Consider the following 19,864-nt stretch of genomic DNA (forward strand, 5'->3'; position numbering starts at 1 on the left):
AAAAAGGACTTATTGCTCATTTGAGGTCCAATAATACTCCAACCTACGACACCCTTTTTTTTTCTTTTTTTTTTTTTTCTTTTTTTTTATTTTTTTATTTTTTATGTATGTATAAACAGTTTGTCATATTCGTTTCATGGTTTGGTATTAGTATATATAGGAATAGCAATGGGGCGGATATGGGACGAGCGACCCCTACCCTATTTCCGTCCCAATTATATATTTCTCATCCTCATTTCAAACCCGAGGTGGGGCAAGTTGATGTCCCCCCATGCCCATTTATAAAAGAGCTAATAATCTCATTCCATCTCAAATATGTTTTCGAGAATTATGCTTTTATAGAACATAAGTCTCTGAAATTTCAATAAACACTATCTGGGTTATCATATTTAAGTTACAAAGAACCTCTTTCAAAATGATTTATACTCCGACAACACCCATGTTGTGTTGTCTCCTCATCCACATTTAATCAAGCATGTGCAACAAAATTGCAAATTGCACATACAAGAACAAAATACACATATTTACAAATAAACAACCCAAAAAATCTCAAATCCATCAAGTAAAAGCGGAAAATATGAAAAACAAGACATTTCTAGTAAAGCCTCAAAACTTAGGGTTTTCTTACCTAGAAATGAGAAATTCATAGAAACCCTAATAATTTGTTGTTTACGAATTTGGTATTATGGTCTTCAAAGCAAAAACTGTGCTTTTAGGATGAAATGGGAAGAAGTAATTTAGAAAGAAATGATTATATACAAAGGACTTTTTGGGTATTTTGTTATGACATAAGGGTAAATTGGTAATTCACATATGGGGCGGGGACGGAAACTGCAAAACCCATCCCCGCCTTGAACCCGATTCGGGTTTTTATACATTCTCCAAACCCGTTCTATACCTGAATAGGATATTCCCATACCCGTCCTAATAGGGGTGAGGCGGGTGACCTGAATAACCCGTAAAATTGTCATTCCTAAGTATATAATTGTAGAATTGTCTTAATGTCTTCTTAATTATAAGTTTGTCTCTCATGAAAGTGTTTTGAACACTGGTGTGATGTTAGTGAATACTTGAGATGTACCTTTTTAGAAATTCCTATTTTGTTCATTTGCGGTAATGCTCCTCGAATAATTTTATCGATATGTTTTAATAAAAGCCTCCTTGCTTTTAAATCATGACATAAAATACTTATTTATATTATAGAGATTTGTACTTACCTTTTTATGTATTTTGATCTTTTAAAAATAGATAAATAATTATATTAATTAGTCTTGTTATTTATAATATTAGTGACTATTTGAATTGTTTAAAAAGTCCCAATAATCCATTTATGGTGAAAAGAACAAATAATGAACAATTATGGGCTTGTTTAACAACTATTTTTTATAATAGTTTTTGTTCTCTGAAAAAAAAAATCAAGAAAACACGTTTGACAAAAAAAAAAAAAAACTATTATCTATTTTCTATTTTAAATAACAGAAAATATGGTATTTTCATAAAACATATTTTAATTGTTTTTTTTTTATTGTTTTAACTTATTTTTTGAGGGTTTTTTAAAAAACAATTATACAAACATGTAAAATGATTAAAAATAAAACAATAGACATAAAAAATATTTTAGATTTCAAATAGACTTTTATTTTACAAAATATCAAATAACAGTTTTCAAAAACTATTTTTCAAAACTGTTTCAAAAAATACTTACCAAATAAACCTTATATTTTAAAGTTCTCTCATATATCGCCAAACCATACAATGACTATTTATCATACAAAAAAGAATCTCTTAATTCGTATAATATTAGATTAACATGCTTTCCAACCTCGAGTTTTCTCATCCTTTGCTCGGTATTTAGTTGCGGTATTCCCTTGGCATAGCATAGTAAAAGGTTAAATTTGATTAAATACCAAACTTATTGATCCACTCGATGAATTCGGGCTTTAGGATTTATTATCTTAAAATAAAACTAGAAAAAAATAATCAATCATACTTGAAAAGCACTTGTCATGACCAATTTCGATGTGGATTTTATTTTTTTTCAATTGAGTAGAAAGGTATTTCACACCCAAATACACTTTCCATAAGTGACCGTGCCTTAGTAAATATACCAACCATGAATCTACAGTGTGGCCATGGGCTTAATATAACACATGTATAATGAATATGCAAGGTAGTTATTCCAAATATGAAGTCTCATCCAATCACCAACTATAAGGGGTGGTATAGGGATCAATCCCTCCAAGTCAACCAATTATCATATCATTAGCTGCGATTGCATCTTCATCTATCCACCAAGCTTAAAAACCTTAAAGAATCCCCCTAGGCTTGGTGATTTTCTAATCTTCCATTTGTCTCAAATGCTACCTATAGATGTCCCTAAGTACGATGCATGATATAGTCTTAGGGTGGTCTTAGGACTTGAGACAAAATGTAAGCTATGGTGATAGGGGAAAGGAAATGAAAAGGAAACTCAGCTTAAAACCTTGATGATAAATCCCATCACCCATGTATGTGGCACTATAAAATAAAGAAACTCCTAAATCATGGATTCAAAAGACATTTTATAGGCTAAATAATTCTTATAAGTTCCAAGCAATTCTTATATGAATGGGATTGGGATGAGGTGGTTTGCCCCCAACCTGCCCCATTACCATCCCTATGGAAAAAATGAAAATAAATATTCAATTTTTAGGTATATAACAAATAATTTTTAATATGGTTTAAGTAAAAAATTATGTGGTGTTAGTTGAAAGGGTGTTTTAAACCTAAATAAATTTTATTAAATATTAGACTTATACAGATAAACGTAACCATAAGTTTGATGAAATTTTGACTTGGAACATTAATGAAAAAAAAGGAATCAATCTGTGGACGTGGAACATGGAACTTCTCAATGCCTCTACCAATTTAGGTGTGAAAATTTCTAATGTTGACTAGGGGAGTACTTTATACTCAAATAAAATTTATTAAATGTTAAATATTATAAAATTTAATAAATTTTATGAAATTTCTAATGTTTCACCTCATTTATCTAGTGATAAAACAAGGGAAAGTGTGATGAAGGAGGAGGGGCTCCCCCCAAACAATTTTGAACCCTAGATTAAATAGATTTGTGAAATAAAATACTTATGGAGAAGTCAACCCTAAAATCTTTTGCAAGATTTGGATCTTGTTTGTATAGTAAAAAAATGGAGGAAAAGTAGGAAGAAAGTTTAGTCCGAATCATTACTTCATAAGAATAATGTTATCTTCAAATCATCAAGTATAATTTTAGTCTTGATTTTTGGAAGAGGATGTTGAATTTGACAACATCATTGTTGTGAATTTTGATTCTCATTAATTAGATTATCCATAATAATAAAAAAAATAAAAAAGGAACAAATATAAAACTAGAAAATGTGAATAAAAATTAAAATGAATTAAATTAAATTACTAAATTCAATTGTGATAAAATTCATTTTTTTAAGTATATTCAAATTTTTATGTTTGGTAATATTTTTCTAAAAATATTTTTTAATTATTTTTTTGTAATGATTTATTTCAAATCATATAAATATTTTTTTACTTTAAACTAATGTGTTGTTATGACCTTAAAACATATATATATATATGAACCTATTCGTGTTAAGAAACTTTTTTCCTTTAAATAATTGATTATGTATTATTTATGTCTTATAAGATTGCAATATCAAATAAATAAAGACTCGGATTTTTATAGATAATATATATTGAAACCTCACTTTATTTTCAACTGTATAGATAATATATGTTTTGACCCTAATTAATTCTATAACTTTAAAACCTGTTTATAAGACACTAAAAAAAACCTAAAATTTGATTTAAAAAATAATCTATTTTCATTACAAATTATTTTGTACCAAGGAAATGTGGTTTTAAAATTATGAAACCGTTTAATGTTTTTAAAAAATAAAATATTATTTTTAAAAATAGTTTGCAAAGTGAAGATGTGCGGTCTTCTGAGGCTGACCGATTGTAAACCCATGCTAGTTGGCAGGCCCTGATCCCACGGACCATATGTGACACGGGTGCATGAGAGTCATGTTGGACGCAATTCCATGTAAAGTATTAAGGATGCTTAATTTTTAAGCTACCAAACAGAGTTAAAATAAGCAAAACCCATGTCCCCATCCACAAAATGTCATGCTTCACCCAAAACATCATCGAACCAACCTTCCATCCTTCCATCACCATCCTCTCCCCTTTATTATGCCTTTGAATCAACCGGTGCATGCATTCTCCAGGACTCACAATAGACAAATCACCCCTCATTCCATAAATCCCATGATTTTTCTTTTTCTTTCTAAATCAAGAAATCCAAGGCCCGGAAATAAATGCGAGACCTCCATGTTTTATCATTTTTATAAGACCTATTTGGCGAAGTAGGCTAGCCGCTCGCACATGGTTTGGCTGGTTGCGGCCTCGTCACGGTTCATTAGGTCCAAACATGCCGGGGCCATATGGACCATTTTAATGAATGACATGTAATCCAACATTATATTAGTTTAAAATTTCGTAACAGTTGCCCGCATTATGATGAGATGGGCACATGGAGTCGTCACAAGCAGGGCGAGACACCTTCAAACCTTGAACCTGCGCCAGGCATTAGGGGTAGAAAGCATATTGGTTGTCTGGTGCTTCACGTTTCCAACTTTCCCCAAACCAAACACGAAACAATCTATTACTCGATTCTGTATGTTTTGACTTTACCACCAGAATATCCACCCCACTAAAGGGACCTTCCATTATTTCTCCGGTTCCATTCTCAAATCTCGACCATGTATTTGGGGTGAGTTCGGCATCAAAATTAAATCCTCACCTGAACGCGACTCACCTTTTCCATCACCCTAATTGGCAATCAACACGGCGCTTTTGTTATCCAGTTGAAAGGTGTATGGCCAGGATAACTCTTCACTTTTATCTGAATATGTTTAGGTGGCCATTAAAATAACAATAGAAGGGGAACACATTATTGGAATAAGATGCTGTGTATCCTTTGTTTGGAATTGGAAGGGCTCCCACTAAGACTTGCAGGGGTGTGGGTGCGTTGCGGCTGGTGCCGCAGTCTTGGAAGCGTAGTTTATCATTTTTCTTCACTAGACTAGATGTGTGTTTGGTGGGTTTATTTTTATCTTTTTATTTATTCGGTTTCCTTCACTTTATTTTATTTTATTTTTGTCTTTTATTCATACTATGAATGGTCTACGCCTACAACAAAAAGCGAAGTGAATATTATCCGCCAAAGTGAATATTATCCGCTCCTTTTACATTTTTCTAAGACGTATATATTTTTTTCGACCACTATCATTTTATTATTGTCATGATAACGTTGATGAAAAATAATTAGCCCAAATTGCTTTTGAAATTATATCAGATTTTATAATAATTAAAATTAATTAATAAAAATGAAATATCTGATTGATTGTACAGATAGAAATTCAAAATGGGTATAGTCTTTGCTAGGGCCTATGTGGCTAAACATCAGAAAGAAAGAAAAGGAAAACAATGAAATTAATGTACCATTGATACAGGTTGTATCGGTTCCCGGTAACGGTGGGCGGTCCAGCCAATTTCACCTCCCCATAAGAACATCACCCACAACCGCTTCATTTCATTGTCTCCATTTCTGAGAAGTAATCTCATCGATCGTCGTCTTGTTCGTTCTTCCGCCATCCGATTCGTCGCCCACCGGCTCCAGCTACCGATCAAGCTTCACAGGTGCGTTTTCCCGGCAAATCTCTCGCCTTTTCCCTCCGATCACCGCCGGATAACTTCATCAGATATTGTAATCCGTGATTTTCCCATCGGAAACGCCTAATTTGTGATCCGATCATGCGAATTCCTGATGCGGACTTGCTTAATTGTTGATAGATTGTTATTTTTAATTTTTTTACCTTGATTTTGTGATTGTTGTGTTTTGTGGATGGTTTTACCTTGTAAGCATGGCTTGTATCGTTGGAGTTTGGTGCTTGGTGCTGCGAATTTTGTAGCTAATTTTTACTCTGTCCGTGCAGGAGGGTTTTATTTTTATTTTTATTTTTTTTTTTAAATTAATTATCTGGGTTTTAATTTTGAATATGCCCTCCGTGTACCTTGTTTGAGATTGTGTGGGAATTTGGTGGATTATGATAATGGATTTTTATATATTGTGCTTGAACCTTTCTAAAATTTCTGATCTTTATGATTGATTTATTAATCATATATATATATATATATATATATATATTGCTTGGTAGTATTGCTGATTTTTGCTTTGATGAAATTGTTTTCATCACCTATTTATATATATATTATATATTATATTTATATATAATATATATATATATATATATATATTTTTTTTTTTTTTTTTTCTTGGTAGTATTGGTGAGTTTTCATCATCTATATGTTCCTTCACTGAAGGAATAGTTTTTAGTTTTTAGTTTTCAGTTTAGATTTAAATTGTATTGAATATGTATATTTGCATATTTTATCCTGGGATTATGGAACTTCTTGGCAGTATTTTATGGGTTGCACAATAAGGCTTTCAAAAAATATTGTTGTTTCTCAAATAGCTTCATTTAATTTTTCAATTGATAATTTAGTATATGAGCATTAATTATGATTTTTTAAAAGAAAAATTGATCATCATAGTAAGTGTTAAGGGTTCAATGCCTTGCAAAATATCTGATTAAAGCACAAGTAGTTAGTTTTTTGTTTTTTCGGTGGTGGGGAATGAGGAAGGTAGTCAGCGGTGTTGTTTGTATTGGTCTGGATGGAGTGTACAAAAGATTCTTTGAAATATATTACGTTTCTTTGCTAAATAATGTTCATTTATCTTTGCTTGGTTTTTGTAATGAATGAGGGAAAGGAAAGGGAAAATGAGTTTTACTAAGAAAAAAAAAAAAAAAAAAAGGGCTCAATGGAGGAAGCTATTTTAGAGCATTTTTCTGGGAGTTTTTTCAAGATCTTAACAGGCAAAGCAACTTTTCTGTCCTCCTCTCGCAGGAAATTTTTTTAAAGAGGGAGTGTTCTATATACTTCTTGTTTACTTGATTGTGCATTGTGCCCCTTATTTTCAATACTATTTAGAGAAAATCTCCTTTATGCTTTTCAATATTTCACTACAATTTATGTTTTCAAAGAATGATACATCACAAGTGTATTAAATTAGACTCTGACAAAGTGCATTGTACATGAAGCATTGTATGTTTTATGATGCTCTTAAAGAATGTGACATCATTTTGAGATCTATTGTTTTATGTGAAATGTGTTTCATTTTATATGATACTTTACTTAACTAGGCCCACACTTTGTGTCATCTTGTATGATTCTAACTGCTATTCTTCCATTATTTACTGATCTACTAGGCCCAAACTTTGAGGATCCCTTCCCTGCTTTGTGTCGCATGTTTATCTCACACAGAATTTGGTAAGGTAAAATACCTGTGACGAAGCTTTTTACTAATTTCTTTCAGTAATTAAATATGAATCCTCTTCCACTTTGTTCTGAATTCCCTCGAATTTTTGTACAACCTTATCTATGCATCTCTTTGATTTATTAAATATTGCAATTTGCATTTATTTCTATCAATTTGAAGATTTTTTTTTATTTTTTATGATTATGGTTTTTATTGAGTACACTATTGTTTTTTAGCACTGGTGTGCAGCGCTTTGACTTAGCATTTCTTATATTTACATGCATTATGAATTTGGATGAACTACTAACCAGAATTGAGTGCTATGTTAAGTGAAAGATATATTTATGGAAGGACCAACTAAAACATTTGTTTTGGCACAGATACTAGTTCACAGATGAATCATTTATTGTAGTTTCTCATGTCACTGATTGTTGCTTTTAGATGAGGTGCTATTTCTAGATAGCCTGGTGCTAGTTTTACTCTGGATCTGCTTACTAGCAACTAGGTTTAGATAGTTTCTATAATGCAGCTTTGGAGAGGCAGAAGCTGACCATTCATGTTCACATCTCTCAAGTTTGAAATGAACATTAACTAGTGTGCACGCTTTGGAGTGAGGCCCTATCAATCTGTACAGGTGAGTAGTCTCAATATTATAAGAGTCTCCCAGCTTTCTCCTCTCCCTTAGTGGATGTCTATATGTGTGTATATGAAGTACACATGTACATGCAAATTTGTGCATGCTATTTTTTGATGGTGGTTCTTTTCTTTTTTTTTTTCAACAGGGTTTTCCATAGAGATCCACACATTTAGTGACCTTGTTTCTTTTTAGCTGTTGGATAAGTAGGTCTATATTATCTAATAAATGGTTAAGGTTTCTTTGATAAGTTTATTGGATGTCTTACCATAGCTTCGGGCTACACGGAAAATGTAATTATTGGTTCTAATTTTTTTGCTGCTTAGTTCTATATTCTTTTTGGCAAGAATCAGTTACTCCCCAGCCTCTAGATGTATGTAGGATATAGAGTTTGATGGGCAGCTTAGTTGGCCTTTGTTCTGCCTAGCCAAAAAAAAAAAAAATTAGCCTTTCTTCTCTACGACTTCTGAATCACGAATGGTATTGCAGGCACTTTTGGTCAATTGGACTACCGAAGCACGGTTTTGATCCTGAAATCTGGTGTTCTCTTCAAGGTTCATTAGCATGATGGCTTCTGTTTCGAAGTGTTATAGGTCGGCCTTTTTATTGGGAGAGCAAACTATAGGGTACTGAGGATTCTGTTGTTAATTTTGCAGAATAATCTTAGACCTTGTTAAGTTCGAACTTTCTTTTTACAACCAGGACATGCCACTCCAGAGAATGGTGGACATGTTGAAAAACTGGGTGGTTTATTCTGACGATGTCATGTTTCTTAGAAATTCATGTTGGAGATTTTGATAAGTGATGCGGGATGTTTCGTACTTTTGCTGGCAGTCTAGGAGCACTACTAATGTGAAGGAACTGACTGTAGTTTTGTGTTGCATTCTTTTTTTCCAGAACGTGCAATGCTGAGATGACGTGTGACTGTTGACCATTCTTTGAGTTGACATGGATTTCAAAAATTTTTATAATCAACTTTTGGTCTCCATGTCTTGGTATTATTGGAAGTTCTATCAACTTCTGCTGCAGTGAGTAGGAGTCCTGAAGTGAGTTGTGATTATGCATCTACTGCTTCTATAGCTTGTGCTGTGGGGATGGAATTGCAGGATGGTGTGCTGACTAGCATGTGGCTATTACTTATCACATGCCATTTTGGGGAGTTTATGTAGAGGAGCTGAGTAAACATTGTGAGGCTGCCTTATGCTGAATACACTGGGTCTCTCTATGATGGTATTAGTCACATTGTTGTGATTGCATTGTGTGCTGGGTGATGCTTTAATGAGTATCAAATGTGGATTTGGTGCCACAAATTCTGTTCAGAAAGTGTTAGGTGGATGTAATCTTACTCATATGGTGCTTGGATACCAACTAGAGTAAGGGAACAATCATAATTAACAAAACCAAGGTATTGACGTTTATTTGAGTGAAATGGAAGGTTTGTTATCTTCAGCACGTGTGATTTTTCAGGATGTAGGTGGGAATTCTTTGTTACATGTTGGGATAATCTATCCAGTCCAAATGCTATAATTAATGGACCCTATTGACAACAGGTCTTATTGATTTTTAAATGTTAGGTAAGATACTAACTACTCTTCTGGAGTATTTTTGTAGCATGATATGATATGAATGTATAGTTTCTGGAGTTGTTAGGATGCCTCATCATGAACAAACTTCTCTCCTGATAGAGTTTTATGATTACTTGTGTTGTTTGAAGCTAGTGCCTGCTTGAAGGTTTCTTTTTGATTCATTTATGTGTTAAGAGAATCTCTCTATTTGTATTATCAAGCGCAAGGATTAATAATCCTATCAATTTATTTTCATAAGAAGCTTCCTAGCTTTTAAAGCATCACATAAAACACCTCCTCTTTCTGGGGGAGGATTTCCTAAGTGTAGAAAGTGGATGTAGTTTTGAATGATTAATAAGAAGCTTCTTAGCTTTTAAAGCATCCCATAAGACAACTCTTTCTATTTTTGGAGGGTTTCCCAAGTGTAGAAAGGTGTGTGGTTTTGGATGATTTTCAGTGTAAACAGTTTGGGTATTCTCGATCTTTTGACTTAACAATTGATTAGTTGTTTTATTGAATTTTAATGGATGAGTGATATTTCTTTCAATTTTTTGGTTATCATTTTGGTTTATTTTATATGTTTCTCAGAGGCTATCTTGGTGTGAGCGCTTTGTGCGCTTCCAGTATACTTTGTGTGTGCTTGGGTTGCACCCTGAATTTTTTGCTAGGCATCTTCTAATATGATCTGTTTATTTGCCTATCATTTATTTTTTCCTTTTGAAAGGCTATCGAGAGAGCATCTTAAAAATGCTAAGAGAGGGGCACAATCTTGGTATTTAAGAAGAATACAAGACTACCCAAATAAAGCAAACAATGGAGAGCCTTCCAATCCGCCTAACTCTATCAATAAAATTTAACAAACACAAATTACCTTTCCTCAAAGAATCCATAGACTAAGAGAATAAAATTAAAAATGGCAAACTGCCCTTCTCCAAATAATCTGTTGGCTGGGAGAACAAGGACATCAGAACATTTTTGACTTTAACTCTGTTACTTGTGTCCCTTCCTACACCAAAATACATGTAGCAACATTGTTTTCTGTATTTTCCTTTTTCCCTTATTTACAGAGCCACAATGTTGGCTATATCATCTCCTTCATTGAGACATCTAAGAAATAGTTGAGACAAAAAGCACCAAAGCCTAGAGGCTTCTAACCATCACACAATGAATGAGGATATAGTTAATTCCTCTCCCTGCCTTCAGAAACAAGATCCCCTTCATCAGATGATCTACAAGGATCTTTGCCTAAGGAGCTTCTTGAACAAAGAAGTTGAAAAATGAAAAATAAAAGCAGGGGGTGGGGGGTTGGGTTGGTTGTTATCGGTAGACCTTCACACAACTAATGCCAGAAAGGAAATCTGGGTCTGAAGGAAGCTCATTATTGAAAAAATTGACTAAAAATAACCCTTGTTAGAGATCTTTGAAAGAAGAGCTTCCTCCATGTCTTCTCTTTTCACATGGCAATTAAAGCAAGCTAATATCTCTGCTAACTCCAACTCCCAGTCTGAAAATTCCTGATACATCACAATTTCCACTAACCCGTCAGGTCACATGACACTAATAATTTGCAACTGAAGCCTTTTTATTCACTACTAAGATGAAGATCTCCTGGAGACCATCCATGAGAGGGCTCTCCCCATGGTGAACATTGTTTCAAAGTATAGTTCTTAGCTCATTCCCCATTGAGATACAAATAAAACTGTGAAAAACATCCTGATAGCATTCCAAGACCCAACATCACCTTCTATCTTCCCAAATACAACTGCCACAACCTTTCTTCATAACCTATCTCCATATGCACTTGTATAGCAAGGCTCTAACAAGATCATACTCCTAATTCCTGAATCACTATCCTTTTAGGGAGCAAATGACCAAATTGGCTTTCCATCTGTCCTCCCACCTTCCAACGTGATATCTCTTTTTAACTCTCTCTATTCTGTTGTAAGGAAAGAAGGCAAACTAGACAGGTAAACTCAATAGGATGCATTAATGAGAGTGACTCTACTCTTGGTGAGATTTCTTTAGCCTTCTTTTGAAGCATTGTGGCACCAAATGCCAGACAACTTTATACTTGTGGCCTATAAAAAACTTCAAAATGAAAGAGGAGCCTATTTCCTCTCTCTTTGATGTCGCTAGTTTCTTTTCACATATGGGATACAGTAAATACCATCTCTTTCTTCAGTCATATTCCATTTATAGATGTTTCTTTTTTATACTAAAAATTGAAAAAAAAAAAAAAAGATGGGAAAAATTCTTTTACAAATGAACAATTCTGAGAATTACCCTCCCTTACTACAATTCTAAAGAACAATATGTTAAATAAATAAACAAAAGTACTTTACAAAATAATGGGACTGGCAAAATGACAGCAATTCGCTTTGGATCAAGGTCCACAGTGTGGGTGTGTATTTCAACGTTTCTTGCTTAGCCATATGTATATCACTCACTAGAAGATACTAGATTTCCCCTCTACCTACTTATGGAGTACAGTTATACTAAATTTCTTCCTTACCTCCTTGTGGATCACCTTATCCCAGATTTCCTTGCTTTGAGGTTCCAATCCAGTTGGTTATTGTCCAATCATGGATGGGAATTTGTTAGAGCTAATATTACTGATCTTTTTGTTGTGCAGTGGTGGAAACCAATAGTTATCTTGTGAGTAAGGTTTCGGGTAATGTAGAGTTTAGAAGAGGGGGTATATAGTAAGTTATTTGTTAGGCGTAATTGTGACCTATAGATGCTAATGATTATTCATAATTTCAAATATATGAAATAAGAGTTCTTAGCTTACCTTATTATTGTGGATAGCCAACACAAGTGATTGATGAAATTCTAAATAAAATTCTTTGCATAGCTTGTTGAAGCAGCAATCTGTTTGATTGACATTGAACATTTTTTTTTCTAAACTTAAAACTGGAGTGGAGTTGATTATTATGGTATAACAACAAATGATGTGGTCTCAACTCACTCAATTTTTTATACTGAGGACGATATGCGCATAATCAAATATGAAAACTCTTAGGAGGTTACTAGAATGGTCTGTTTTAAGTATCATGATGCAACTTCTCCCAAGGGATAGTGATTTAAAGTTATGTCTGTACATAGGTTTTTAATCCGTTCAAAGTTGATTCATACATCATGTATCTCCTTGCGTGAATACTTTGATAACTTTGACAAAAAAAAAGTGTTTTTAGGTCTCTGCAGATTGTACCTGTTTATTGCCTAACTGGCTACTCATACCATCCATGTCTGGGAGGGTATCATCTCCCTTCGTCCATTACTTTTTCTTTCATTCGTGCTATGTCCATCTTTTTATTCATTTTTTTCCTGTTTGTAGAAATTTAACAGTCATGAATTATTATGGTACAGTATGTTGTCCTCGTTGTGTCATTCAGAACTTGGTGGCTAGGGGGATGGTTGACTATGGTGTTGGAAAGACGGGTCTTTTTATTTCCTAGATTCACTGTTGATTTGGTCCCAGGCACAAGCTCTTCAGTCCAAAAGTGACCGGAGTATCATTCCAGTTATCCTTTTTACAGCTTTGGCTTTTGCTTCCATTTTTTTCCACTCTGGTTTAGTATGAGCTGTGTGAATTTGCTAGGGCATCACACCCGTTTTGTGTGAATATGTGTGCACCTCCTGTTTATCCTACGTGTTTTGAGTTTCATCAAGCAAATACCTCTCTTTGTTTTTATGTTAGTTTATTTCTTAAAGTAATTTATTTATTTATTTATTTTATGTTTTTGTAGTTTTTTCTAAATCATCAAGACTGGACATGAGAGTCAAATTCTACAGTGTGATAAAGGTGGACAGCATTATTTAGAGGTCTTGGAACTTAACTTGAGAAACACAGAATCATCTATCAGACTACAAGTGTTTCTCATAGCAAAGTAGAATCATCAAGCAAAAGAATTGCCACCTTTTGTCCATAGCATATGCCTTGTTTCCATGAATATTCTGAAAACTTTTGGTCCGAAGTTTTAGTTCTAGTAGTTGCCCTACAAACTAATATCTTGTCTTTTAAAATTCAAAACTCATTTTGAAGTAATCTATTCACATGAACACTATTTTGCTTTATTTTTAAGTTGTTTTGATAATATCTTATATGTCACCTATTAACAGCTTTAGGGGTAGTCAGGCCTGCTGCCTTGATTTTTTCATTTTGACATACTCTCATTGCCTGAAAAATTCAAGTGTTATATCCCTGTATGCAACAAATTTGTTCTTATTGATGTTACTCTTATGAAGTTGGTTGAAACTCGAAACATTTCAGGAGGAGAGTAGGAGTGAGGAGCTGTCTTACATCATTGATGTTCCTTTGCCAACATCTCTTTTGACTGTTTGGTTGATTATTCTCCTCATATGCAGGGCAAAGGAATTAACTGCAGTAGCTTATCCTCAGAGAGAATAATCTAGTACATGATGTCTACAACCTTTCTTTCGTCTTTCCATTTTAATAAAAAAATGGGAAAAAAGAAAAAATAAAAGCAAAGAAAATATTGAAGGTGGTAGCAATTGATTTACAATTCCATCCTATAAAAGGTGATTTTTCATTCTAAATTCCTTAAATCATAAAGAAATAAAATGTAAGGAGAAAAAGAAAAAAAGAAAAAGAAACAAAATTATTTCTATTCTTGTTAATCTAAATTCTGTGTAGATATTACATTTGGGTGATGTATGAGGGTAAATTTTAGGCAATGGGAGACTTCACTTGGAAGAGTTTGGGGGTTCAAAATGCCTTATTGGCCATAAGGGCACTAGTCGTGGTGCTCCCTGAATAGTTCAAGGGTATTGTGAGGTTCAGGGATGGTATGAGATTCTAGTATCATTTGCCACTTGCCAGGGAAAAATAAAATGGGGAAAACATTTATGTCAAATGCAGGAGCCTCAAGGCACTCATCATGGAAAATTCCTTGAAGTATTAAGAGGTTTGTGGCTGTGGGAAATGGTAATTTAAAAATCTCTTATTACCTGATTAATGAGACTGCAGTATATCAGCCTGACAAAGCAAGGCACTGGGATTCCAGTTACCTGCGATATGTGCGTTAAAAAGTCAATAGAATGTTTGGTTAGGTGTCCTTTTCCTTTGAAAAGCTTCTAGGAGTTTAGATAGGGAAAAAAATTAAGCTGATATATGGTTTATCCTCTGCAAATTTAATATTTTTTGATTAAAAAGATGTAAGATCTTTGATATGACTGTCTTAACATCTTACGGATAAATCCTTGTGGTTGGCTGGTAAACATTTGATTATTGCCTGGTGTCTTGGATTTTGGTGGGATTCCTATCAGAATTCTTTAAAGACACAATGTTCTTCAAAATTCTGCATGTTTGAAGGAAAGGAAAATTGCATGTTTTTTGTATTTCTTAAATAATTTCGTTGTTGTTCTGTTCCTAACTATTTAAAATCTTTTCCCTTCTGTGCAGGTTGTGGTTTTCTTAAAGAATCCGACTCCAGAACGTAAATCATTCTGCTTAGTGTATCATCCTTATGGGGCATAGACATCTGTATAACACATCTCAAATGTTTGAGGGTGACCACGATCAGACGTGGAATCATATGAATGCTGATCAGCCTTACTTGGGTATTGAAATTTAAAATGCCTTTATTTCTTATCTGTTCATTGCCTTGTGGCCCTTAACAGTGTTGATATTTCTTTTTCTTTCTTTCTTTCTTATTGGTTTTTTAAATTCTGTAAAATGTGTATTGTTAATGACTAACACATGTGGAAAGTGTGCTCAAATATATGTTTCCTCACATGCATGATTTGTAATTCACCATATTTCACCTAGATCTTGCCAATGTGGTAGCAGATACCTTTCTATCATAGAGTCTTATCTCCAGTTATGGTTTAGTCACTGCAACAATTTAAGAAAAACAGTCAAATTACAGGGCCAACCCTGTTAGTGAAAAAAAGAAAAAAAAGAAAAAAAAAAAAGAAACAAATGAAGTGGCCATTTGTCTTGATGTGGTTCTCTCTGGCTGGTACTGGTTGCACACTAAAATGCAATTAACTTCACACAAGAGTGGATCTGAATATATGGCATGATATAATAATTCATGAGTATGTTTTACCATCAATAACATTTGGTCTGTGGACTTGCTCTTTTCCTCTCAGCTATTATTAATTCCTAATTTGTATTTGCAGCCAGGGCTGGTGTTGCAGAAAATGTCTCTCTTATTTATCCTGTGGAAAATATGACGATAGATGGTGGACATTATTCTTCTCATTGGAACCCCCCACCAAGGCCAAATGTTTATTCTTCCTCAGGTCACAATGTTGAAGTGCCTCATTATCAACAAGACGCTCTTGGCCCGTCCCGTGATCCTTTTCTACATCTGCCTGCTGCTGGAACATTCCCTATGGGCCCAGAAAATTATGCTCACCATGCATCCTCTTCCAATTATGATAGGCAGACGTTCCATGGGATGGACAATGGTTTTGTTGATCTTACAATGGGTAATGGAAGAGGGCCATACAAACGAAAAAGCCCTGGAATCCCTTCTGTCTTTGAGAGAGGTAGCACAAGCAGATTTTACAGTGCTGGAAGTTCCTCGGATCTCTCTGTATCTGCTGACTTGCGGCAGGAGAAGCCAAATGCAGATTCTCAAAATATGCCATGGGATCACATCAACATGAGCCCTGGTTATAGAGGCAGTGGCCTCTCAATTGGGGGTGAGGGTTCTCTCAGGAATGTAAGAAGCCGGTCTGCACTTGACTTGGAATCCAACCTAGCTAGGACACATTTATCAGGCAATCCTTCACGTCATTCATATTCAGCTAGCCATCCCATGGATTATTCTAGTTCAGTGGATCTCTCCAGTCAGAGTTCTAATTCTTCATCACGGGAGTGGAACCATATCTTGTCTCCTGCACATGGAAGAACTCCAGTTTCGGGTTAGTTATTTATATACTTTCTAAATGTCATATTTCTCATTATCTCTAAGAGTTGTGTATTGCAAATTGCAGACACCAGTGGTTTAAGTCATGAAACAAATCACTTCCCTTTAGGTAGCTGTACTACTAATGCTCCTGTGGAGTTTGGGGGATACAATCATGATTTCATTCCGAGCAGAAACCCTATTGTTCCTCAAAGTTTGCATGGTACCTCGAATCAATCTGTGAGGGGAGTTCGAACCAGCTATTCCCAACGATCTACCCCAACGTCCCGGGCTTCTTCAAGCAACTCACGCCTGGGACATCCAACTACTGACGAGGGTTTGCAATTGGTAGCTGAAAATTATTCCTCCAGACATTCGAGGCCATTTTCTACTGTAGGGTGGCGTAACAGTGATAGGAATGGAAGATCAAGGATATCAAATGAGAGATTCCGATCACTTTCTGATGAGGCAGGTGTCCGTGAGCGACTGGCATCTGAGGTTTGTTATCTTTCTTATCGCAATTTTACTTATTGTGCCACAGTGGAGAGACTAGTTCAGCCCCTTTATGATGATTGGACTGAGGCCATGATAGTTACAATCAGTTGTCTGTAGTCCTAAGTGGGTTATTTTATATTAAATAAGCCTTTTTTCCCTTTTCAATTTATCCATCACAGGAAGTTCTGTTCACTAAATTTTCTCTACATCTTTGCAGGGACTAATGATTGTGGATCGCTCAGCCTTGTATGGGTCAAGAAATTTGTTTGATCAGCACAGAGAGATGAGACTGGATGTAGACAATATGAGCTATGAGGTTTGCTCTAATTTAATCTGTCTCATCTACATTTGTTATTAATAGCTCTCAGTTAATTTTGACATGCTGGTGTTTACAGGAACTGCTTGCGCTAGGGGAAAGGATTGGGAATGTCAACACAGGCTTGTCTGAAGATATGATGTCAAAGTGCTTGACCGAAACAATATATTGTTCATCTGATCAACTCCAGGAGGAAGGGGCATGTGTAATCTGTCTGGTAAGAATTTGACTTGAGTTTGAACCTAGGTAACATTTGAGCTAGGAGTTCTTATTTTCAACCAGCCAACATGAGCATTGTAGAGAAATAGGCCAGTGGTTGCAGAAGACAAAATCCATGAGTAGGGTTTGTTGTCTTCTAGTCATGTCGTAATTCAGTGATATCTCTGTAAATGTCCTGAGCTATCTTTTATGTGTTCGATGCCTTGTCTACAGTCCCCCAACTGTATTTTTTGAGATTTGGGTTCATTTGGATCTGGGAGAATTCAACGGAAAGAAATAAAATAGAAAAATGAAGGAAAAGAGTTTGAGTGCCCTTATAAATTTTTTCCCCTACTTTTAGTTTTCATAATCTTTTGCTTCCCTTAAAATTTTTAAATGATGTTTTATTATATTTTATTTTTCTCCATGTTTTTCCATCAAAAGCAAGTAACAGAAATTTTAATTCCTTCCTACTTTTTCCCCTTCTTTTAACAGTTTTCAAGATTCAAACAGAGTCTCAGTATCTTGAATTGGAAAATAATAATTTAATGATCTGAATTTGAAAACGAAAGAGAACTGTCGACAACCTTGTCTACAGGCCCTACTACGAATTCAACTGTTTGGGATATGCCACCTTGCATTGGAAAATTAATAAAACTGAACCACTAACTTGGTGGTGTGAACCTGTATTTTATTTTGACAGGATGAGTACAAGAACATGGATGATGTTGGGACACTGAGCGCATGCCGCCATGATTACCATGTGGACTGCATCAAGAAATGGTTATTGATGAAGAACTCATGCCCAATTTGCAAAGCTCCTGCTCTGCCTGACCATATGAAGGGAATATAACTTATTTGCTGATGGCTTAATTTTATTTCATTCCTGTAAATATATTTGGAGACATTCCTCCAAGGAAGGAACAAGCATGCTTTTAGGGAATTTGTAAAGGGAATGCTGCTTAATCTTAATCCATTCATTTCATGCTTCCATCTCAACTCATGTGAAGCCTCCAATACCCATTGAGGATGGTGCTCTATATTATCTTCAATAACAAATGCTGCAGTGTAGGTTTCACTGGGCTTCTGTTTTTATTCTTTCCTGGGATGGATGCCTTCTCTTCCGAAGCACCTTCTCTTATTTGTGTTTTTACCATATGGGTTAGGCACCTTTCCTTGTAGACCTTTACCTTGTCAAAATTTAGGTGGCTGCTGTGGAATCATAGCTCCTTCTGGGCCTCTGCTGGTCAAAGTTTAGCTGGTTGGTTTTGAATGAGGGATGGGAAATTCGTGCAAGATAAAAACGTGGAAGTATCATTGAGTCAGCGAAAAGAGAGGCCTCTCTCGTACTTAGATTTGGTCGTACCAAAGGAATGCCGTAGTTTTGATGCTTACGCATGTTTAAGAGATGACAAGTTTGGGTCACTCGCCCGAGGTGCGCTCCATCAAGTAACTTAAGAAATTGGTCACTAGGAAAGAAATTCCTTTGGCTTAAATTTCAGTGATGAAGTTGGGACTAAAGGTTGGTTATGAAAGTAGCTATTAAGCCCCTACTACTGACCTTGATTCAAAAGGCGAACTCCCTCGATGAATCGCATGGGGTGGGGTTGCTTGTGGTAAGCTGCAAAAAAAGGCAAAGAGGCAAATTCTGGTATTTGACGAAGATCTGTCTATCAGTAGATAGGAATAGGTGTTCGATATAAGGGATAGGATCCATCTGCTCTTTCTTTCGAATCTTTCCGTTATCTGCTATCGACATCTGTATTGTAAAGTAGGCTAAGTAGCTAACTAGGTTTCTTCTTCACCATGTGGCCATTTGGTTTTGTTGATTTATATGGTGAAATCCCCCTATTGGTTGGTCCCAGGATTCGTCTACTCCATAGCATCTCTAATTCACGACTAGTTGTTTAGCTATCAAGCTTACATTGAAATGAATGGTCCTTTTGAAAACTTTATGAACCCGATTGGGCATGATTAGTAGAAGATTCAGGTTGTTCTGTCCTATGAATGGTGCTTTATGCTACTTGCTACCCTCACTAATTCTAAATGTGTTGGAATGATCGTTGGGCAAAAAAATTATTTTGAAAAATATGCCTTTTTCTCTTCTTTTCTGTTCTGGTTTGTATAATTACAGATTATTTAGGCTATAATTGGTTATTGGAAAATCCTGAGGAAAGAAGGAAAATAGCATTTTGCATTTCATCCATTAGGATTTGTGTATCCAAAGAAGGTAGGTTTTTAAGGTGGCCATTGGAAGGATTGCTTCTAATAAAGTAATAATAGGGTAAGTTCAGCACGAGTCATCCATTTTGTTGGTGTAAGAAATTCTCATATTTGTTTAATTTTTTCGATTTTTTT

The 19,864-nt window shown here is 35.0% G+C and overlaps 1 protein-coding gene across 8 annotated transcripts; it reads left to right on the plus strand.

Annotated features, from left to right (window-relative positions):
• Positions 1-5,605: 5,605 nt before the first annotated feature.
• Positions 5,606-18,599, plus strand: LOC117920770 (probable E3 ubiquitin-protein ligase HIP1). Of its 8 annotated transcripts, none has more exons than XM_034838387.1 (10): positions 5,606-5,736; positions 7,368-7,433; positions 8,541-8,677; positions 8,949-9,625; positions 15,042-15,199; positions 15,764-16,513; positions 16,586-16,995; positions 17,210-17,308; positions 17,388-17,525; positions 18,210-18,599. In XM_034838387.1, exons 5-10 carry the CDS (start codon positions 15,106-15,108, stop codon positions 18,357-18,359), a joined length of 1,641 nt encoding a protein of 546 aa, XP_034694278.1. In that variant the 5' UTR covers positions 5,606-5,736; positions 7,368-7,433; positions 8,541-8,677; positions 8,949-9,625; positions 15,042-15,105; the 3' UTR covers positions 18,360-18,599. The 8 variants fall into 8 exon arrangements, with proteins under 8 accessions (XP_034694278.1, XP_034694279.1, XP_034694280.1 ...); XM_034838388.1 differs by having other exon boundaries at positions 8,949-9,456; XM_034838389.1 differs by having other exon boundaries at positions 8,949-9,281.
• The last annotated feature ends 1,265 nt before the right edge of the window (positions 18,600-19,864 follow it).

Source organism: Vitis riparia, chromosome 8 (genome assembly GCF_004353265.1).
Source record: "Vitis riparia cultivar Riparia Gloire de Montpellier isolate 1030 chromosome 8, EGFV_Vit.rip_1.0, whole genome shotgun sequence".
Classification (NCBI taxonomy): domain Eukaryota; kingdom Viridiplantae; phylum Streptophyta; class Magnoliopsida; order Vitales; family Vitaceae; genus Vitis; species Vitis riparia.

Excerpts from the sequence above, each read along its gene's own strand:
- LOC117920770 (XM_034838387.1), top strand. The coding sequence starts at position 15,106 with ATGGGGCATAGACATCTGTATAACACATCTCAAATGTTTGAGGGTGAC. Across the intron at positions 15,200-15,763 it reads TGCTGATCAGCCTTACTTGG|CCAGGGCTGGTGTTGCAGAA; the intron begins GTATTGAAATTT and ends TTGTATTTGCAG. Across the intron at positions 17,526-18,209 it reads GGGCATGTGTAATCTGTCTG|GATGAGTACAAGAACATGGA; the intron begins GTAAGAATTTGA and ends TTATTTTGACAG.